Raw genomic sequence first — 7500 nt, 5'->3', positions numbered from 1 at the left:
AATTGTGGTCCAAAGCCATCTTCACGGTTTCTAAGCAGCACCATCCTCAGTAATCTCAGTGATCTTCAGGCTGTCCGTGTGGTCCATCCTCAGCAGCAGCGAGCGGTTTCCAAGCGATGAGATCTCCAACCAGAAGAGTGGGGCATCAGGATGGATCAGGCAGGTCCGAATTATTCTGCACACTGCTAGCTGAGCATGTGTGTGTGTGTGTGTGTGTGTGTGTGTGTGGCAGTCCATCAGCATCTAATAAACACCAATAAATTTAAATTTTAAGTCAAAGACGCTGTATATTAACATTTTAAAGCTACTAGCTTTTATCAGGACCACACACACACTGCAAAAAATGACATCTTAGCAAATGAATTATCTTGAATATAATCACTATATATTATTGATTAATATTAATATTATTAATATCATAATAGCATTATAATAGTATAAACTAAGATTACAATACACCATAAGATTATTAAACCTTTTTCAAGCCTTTTGTGCTCGTTTCAAGCTTGAAATAGTCTCGTTCTATTGGCAGATAATTTTACTCATTTTAAGCATTTATTTATAAAAAGAAGCAAAATTATCTGCCAACAGAGCAAGAAAATTACAAGCTTGAAATGAGTAATAATGTCTAGAAATAGGTTTAGTATTCTTATATTTGGTTTACTGTAATCTTTTAATATGAAATACTAGATAAATTTGACTATTAAAGATAATTTCACTTGCTAAGATGATTTTTTTGGTAATTGCCAATCATCATGCAATCGGACACGCCCTCACAGCTCTAAACTTAAAACGTTAACGACTGTGAGGTTCTGTGATCCAGAGTAACGGGTTTGTGGTGATTTACGGTCAGTAATAATCAGACGAAATATCTGAGTCATAAATATTTGATTTCTAGAATCAGTAGAATCCATTAAAAACAAGTCATTATTCTATTTTTTTAAATAATTCAATAAAAACATGATCCTCATCAGTTACACTGTTGTACACAAAACAAATACAAAATTAAAAGACAAAAAAAAAAAAAAAAAACAACCTACAAACAGACATGAAGAGAATTTTTCTGCTAATCGAGGTGAAACTTATCACCTCCCACATTAAAAGAGAATAAAATTCCTCCACATTGTTCTTTGGATTTTGGTGTTTAACCTCTGGATGTGATCTGAACAGTTTGTGATGAGGAAAATTTCAGTCTTTTTTTCTGTGTTAAATGTTTAAATGTCTACATTTCTGCTGTAAACTGTGGAAAAGGCTCACTGGCTCACTGTTTTACACTCTCTGGCGCGCTCTTGTGGTGATTCTGAGGAACTGCAGCAGTGTGGAGATTAAAGCAATAACATTATAAACGTCATTAAATATTATTAAAATTACAGAGTCACATAATACTTTTACTTGTTTTCCAAATAGTTTAGACAAAATGTAGCCTGCTAACATGCTTTTAATTGCAAAGCATCTATCTCAATATTGGCTAATGACATTTGATGCTAATATACACAGTACAACAGCGCATTATTAGCTTGTTTGCTAACGGCAAATATTAGTTAAATAATAATTAGGCTAATGTTTTCTAGTTTGCTCGCAAATGTTGGCTAATTGTTTTAATTAATAATTAAGACTAACCTAAGCTAGCTTGCTAGCAGCCTTAATTACTGCTTTACACAATACAATAGCTTAATATTAGCTAGTTTACTAGCGAAACTAGCTAACGGTTGTAAATAATAATAATAATAATAATAATAATAATAATAATGTTGGCTACCAACCTTGGGTCCTGTATAATAATAATGTAAGCTAGTTTGCTAGCAAACCTGGCTAACAGTTTGAAGTAAATAATGCTTAGCTTAGGTTAGGTAATTAGCATAATCAGCAAACTTGGCTAATAATTAGGAATAATTTCCTAAACATCGTAAATGTCCAGGATAAAGGGTTTAACACAGCGCTGGGTCTGGGTGTAGAAGCCATCTGTGAAAACCTCTCCCACGTTAGCTCTCTCAGGCCCCAGAGATGAGACGCCATTTTTACTGTTATCCCCTTTATTATTACTATTATTATTACTATTATTATCACTATTATCACTAATCTGCTATGCTGAGGTGAAATAGCGATGGGAAATTAGTGTTATTTGTGCAGGAACGTGTCAGGAACCTGTATACATGGTTATTTATTTATTTTGTAGTGTGATATCTAGTCACTTATACAAGAAAAATGATGCCATACTCCAAAAATAAATAATTAAAATAACATATAATCATGTTTTTCAAGTTGGAATGCAGTATATATTAATATGTTAAAAATGTGTAAAGACAAACCTAAAGCAAGTGATATAGCAACCAGGCAGTTGGTCGAATAAAGCTAGGTAGTTGTAGAGATTCCATATTTAGCTACAAAAAATGAACTAATACAATAAAATGGATTATCTAAAAGCCTAATCGAGCCTCGTTGAAGTTTGGAGCATGGTCAAGTAGATGGAGCTATCAGCACATCGGTAACATTAGCTAGCTATAGCTATTACTACAATGGTAACTTTACCTAGCTATAGCTATCAGCACATCGGTAACATTAGCTAGCTATAGCTATTACTACAATGGTAACTTTACCTAGCTATAGCTATCAGCACATCGGTAACATTAGCTAGCTATAGCTATTACTACAATGGTAACTTTACCTAGCTATAGCTATCAGCACATCGGTAACATTAGCTAGCTATAGCTATTACTACAATGGTAACTTTACCTAGCTATACCTATCAGCACATCTGTAACATTAGCTAGCTATAGTTATCAGCACATTGGTAACATTAGCAGGCTATGGTAATTCGCTGGCTACCCATGAGCTACCAAACCATAACAAATGTACACAAACAGCATGTATATGACTAAGCGGTTATTTTATTTCAGATCAATTTTATCGTATCGTAGCTAAGTAAATGTCTAGTTCAAATTTTCCAGTGTCCACCATAAAATTCACATGATTTTCCTTACAAAATGATGTCATTTCCTGGACCTGGGAAGGAGGAGAGTCTCTCAGGGTCGGTGGACTGAGCGAGGAGATCTGCAGCCAGACGCTATGGAAATAAGGATGTGAAAAATATCACAATTTTATATCATGAGCACATTTCTAATTTTTGTGTTTAAACACCTGCAATATGTGATGCTGCTTTCAGCCACCACACACACACACACACACATACACACACACATGCAGAGAAGAACTTACATAACTCATGCCAGATGTGGACTAATACACCCGTCCATGCATATAACTTTTAGGACTTTGTTGGCCGTGTTGGTGTTTTTCTGTGTTTCTCCTTCTGGAACAATTACAGTACGTGCAGCTCTGAATGTTATTCATGAGGCATTTGATGTAACACTTACTGATGTAATATCGCCACCTACTGGACTCGCATGCTCATGTGAGTGTTTTTCAAAAACGCCACTGTATGTGGGTTTTTTTTTTAATCAAAAGGGGTAAAAACTACATTTTCAAAAAATGTTATTATTCTCCAGAATCAACATGTATGTCACGATATTAGAGACAGATACAAATGCAGGCTTTTCTGCTTCTATATTAAACAACACAAACTGAACAGACACAGTCATGGAGGCTACAACAGATAGCAGCTACAACAGACTGAGCAACTATAAACGGATAAAAACAGAGCTTAAATAAGGGAACTAGTCAGCGGGAACACAAGGTAGGTGTGAACAAACCCCAGAAATGAGTGGGACAAGAGAGGAAGAAGTTCAAAAATAGGTGGGAGGGCGCCCTCTGGTGGACGTGACGATATAGTTACTAAAATTTTCATCAGCGATATCGGAATCCAGTGAAAGAATTATGGGACTGTCTTCTCCTAGAAGGACACATTAGACATGAACACACTTTTCATTTTCATGCAAACACACATACTGTGTTTACGCTAACTCTGGTTTTGTTGTTCTGCTCATCTTATGTTGCTGCTCATCTTACGTTAAGTCATTTCTGCATTTTTTCTCACTGATATCACGCAGTGTGTCACCGATACGGAGCCGCCGTGTGCCGTCGGGTCTTTGTTAACAATAGCACGCTAACAATAACGGATCATAATCATAAAGTAAGCGCCGTGCTGTGATGAAATGGTATCTGGTTTTGTGCGGTAATGCTACACTGATGTGAACTCCTGTACACACACACACACACACACAGCCAACAGACCGACGCTTGGAGTCAGTGTGTCTCGGACATTGTGTAGTTTATTTAGCTGCACTGCTTACATCACTTACTGAAACACCACACTGCTGTTTGTAACACAATGCTGTAATGTTTATTGTACAAAATTCTCAAAAGGTGAAGTGAGTAACTTGATATATTTTATTTTCTGTCTGATGTTCCACTCGTCCCCTTTCCCCAACACGCCACATATTCTGTACAGTATTTATCATCAGCTAGTAGCATCGGTAAACAAGCAAATGACTATAAAGGAAAAGAAAATATTAAAGACCAACAGCCTCACGTAAATCACTGTTACTGTCTGAATCTGAGAAAGTTACTGTTTGTGTGTAAATGTGTTGATGTTTGTGTGTAAATGTGTCGGTGTTTGTGTGTAAATGTGTCGGTGTTTGTGTGTAAATGTGTCGGTGTTTGTGTGTAAATGTGTCGATGTTTGTGTGTAAATGTGTCGGTGTTTGTGTGTAAATGTGTCGGTGTTTGTGTGTAAATGTGTCGATGTTTGTGTGTAAATGTGTCGGTGTTTGTGTGTAAATTTGTCGGTGTTTGTGTGTAAATTTGTCGGTGTTTGTGTGTAAATGTGTCTGTGTTTGTGTGTAAATGTGTCGGTGTTTATGGTGGAATGTGTTAATGTTTGTGTGTAAATGTGTTGGTGTTTGTGTGTAAATGTGTCGGTGTTTGTGTGTAAATGTGTAGGTGTTTGTGTGTAAATGTGTTAATGTTTGTGTGTAAATGTGTTGGTGTTTGTGTGTAAATGTGTCGATGTTTGTGTGTAAATGTGTTGGTGTTTGTGTGTAAATGTGTTAATGTTTGTGTGTAAATGTGTTGGTGTTTGTGTGTAAATGTGTCGGTGTTTGTGTGTAAATGTGTCGGTGTTTGTGTGTAAATGTGTCTGTGTTTGTGTGTAAATGTGTCGGTGTTTGTGTGTAAATGTGTCTGTGTTTGTGTGTAAATGTGTTGGTGTTTGTGTGTAAATGTGTTAATGTTTGTGTGTAAATGTGTCGGTGTTTGTGTGTAAATGTATCGATGTTTGTGTGTAAATGTGTCGGTGTTTGTGTGTAAATGTGTCGGTGTTTGTGTGTAAATATGTTAATGTTTGTGTGTAAATGTGTTGGTGTTTGTGTGTAAATGTGTTAATGTTTGTGTGTAAATGTGTTGGTGTTTGTGTGTAAATGTGTTAATGTTTGTGTGTAAATGTGTTGGTGTTTGTGTGTAAATGTGTCGATGTTTGTGTGTAAATGTGTCGGTGTTTGTGTGTAAATGTGTCGATGTTTGTGTGTAAATGTGTCGGTGTTTGTGTGTAAATGTGTCGGTGTTTGTGTGTAAATGTGTTAATGTTTGTGTGTAAATGTGTTGGTGTTTGTGTGTAAATGTGTCGATGTTTGTGTGTAAATGTGTCGGTGTTTGTGTGTAAATGTGTCGATGTTTGTGTGTAAATGTGTCGGTGTTTGTGTGTAAATGTGTCGGTGTTTGTGTGTAAATGTGTTGGTGTTTGTGTGTAAATGTGTCGATGTTTGTGTGTAAATGTGTCGGTGTTTGTGTGTAAATGTGTCGGTGTTTGTGTGTAAATGTGTTAATGTTTGTGTGTAAATGTGTCGGTGTTTGTGTGTAAATGTGTCGGTGTTTGTGTGTAAATGTGTCGGTGTTTGTGTGTAAATGTGATAGTTTTCTGTTTTAAGCATGTTTGGTGTTTTATCTTGAATATGTGGTGTTTTGGGGTTAAAGAAACTTGTGTTTGATTTCAAATATTCTCAGCATTTCCTAGCCGAAACCCCAGCACAAATTTCACACACACACACAAAAAAAAATCAAATACAAGCACATTCAAATCCAAACACCACCGTGCTGAGGAGTGTGTTAGTGTTTGTATCGTGGTGTTTCAGTTTGAGTAGGTTATTGTTTTAAACCCGACAGGTTTCAGTATATTTCAGATCCACAACCTCGCTGTGCTGCTACGTCCTCCTGCTGCTCCATATCACATTTCTAAAGAACATCACAGCAGGTGTTCATGAGCTTTATGTGTGTGTGTGTGTGTGTGTGTGTGTGTGTGTAATATTGGCACAAGGTGTCTGCATTATGTCAGTGAAGAAAGCAAAGCCTTCAAACCTTCAGGCCAGGATTTACAGACCAGCGTATCTCCTGCAGTGTGGAAAGGACAAGCAGCTGAAGAGAAAAATCTGAAAATCGTCTTTTATTTCTAAAAGATTCAGAAAGAACAAAGACATGCAGCAATCTAATAACCGCCACCACGTTACCATGGCAACACACTACAGCCTTATTACTGACTTCACTTTTTGCAAGTAATAAAGTCTCACCTGTTTTCCTGACTCACCTGTTCAACTGTGATTCGTGTCTCACCCGTTTACATTACAAACGCCGTCGCGCGAGCGGTGTGTGTGTGTGTGTGTGTGTGTGTGTGTGTGTGTTTGTTTAGCAGATTCGCCCAGGATTTGTGACTGAAGCACATGAAGCTGAAACTGAAGCTGAGGATGAAGATGTGAGTTTCACCGGAGGACGAAACCAAACCCCCCGAGAACGGTATAAAACACAGCGCGCGCGCTCACGGTAACAGACTGCACCGCACCGGAGAGAGAGCAGCAGGGAACAGCGCGCGCTCCTCATGCACACCACAGTGAGAGAGTCTGTGTGTGTGTGTGTGTGTGTGAGAAACATCACTCAGGTTAACAGGTAACATGCACACCTGAAACTCCGCACCTCAGCGCGCGCGCTTACTTGAAGCGGCTCTTATGTGTGATTTCTGGATCATAGTTTAGTTGTATTTTTTCCCACCATGCGGACATGCGCGTGGGGTTTGTGCACGCTGCTCGCGGTGCTCTCCATCAGCACGAGCCGACCGCACAGCCACTTCACCGGAGTCACGAGGACCCATAAATACCTGTCTAAGGTAAGATGCGCGCGCAGGTACAGAGCCAGGGCAGACGGGGCACGTGCCGCGAGTCCCAGCACAGAGATCAGATCATTATTCAATATTACACTCGAAATGCAAAGCTTTACAGATTTTAGTGCCATATAATTAACCCTTTCATGCATAAATTATTTCAAAACATGTCCACATTCTTTCCATTTTTAACTAACAGCTGCATTTTTATTTTTTTCTAAATATCACTTATATTAAAAAGTAAGTGGATTGTCCATGAGTAGGAAGAACATGCATAAAAACAATTAAACCTTTTACATTAAAAAAATGTTAACATTCAGGTCTAAAGTATATAATATCGATTAACAAAATTATAGAAAATATCATTCTGTAAATAAAATATAGCAAAATTACTGAAA

The 7500-nt window shown here is 37.6% G+C and overlaps 1 protein-coding gene across 2 annotated transcripts in view; it reads left to right on the top strand.

Annotated features, from left to right (window-relative positions):
• Positions 1-6631: 6631 nt before the first annotated feature.
• The window catches only part of LOC113530848 (dickkopf-related protein 4-like), a 4305-nt gene continuing 3436 nt past the window's right edge, over positions 6632-7500 (top strand). The window contains exons 1-2 of one of the 2 annotated variants that reach the window (XM_053240472.1): positions 6632-6891; positions 7048-7108. In XM_053240472.1, coding sequence (XP_053096447.1) covers positions 6824-6891; positions 7048-7108 — 129 coding nt within the window. In that variant the 5' untranslated portion in view covers positions 6632-6823. Of the gene's footprint in view, positions 7109-7500 lie in introns of both variants that reach the window. The other variant, XM_026921207.3, reaches the window with a different exon arrangement.

Source organism: Pangasianodon hypophthalmus, chromosome 16 (assembly GCF_027358585.1).
Source record: "Pangasianodon hypophthalmus isolate fPanHyp1 chromosome 16, fPanHyp1.pri, whole genome shotgun sequence".
NCBI classification, from domain to species: Eukaryota; Metazoa; Chordata; class Actinopteri; order Siluriformes; family Pangasiidae; genus Pangasianodon; species Pangasianodon hypophthalmus.
This window is presented reverse-complemented; position numbering and strand designations above follow the sequence as displayed.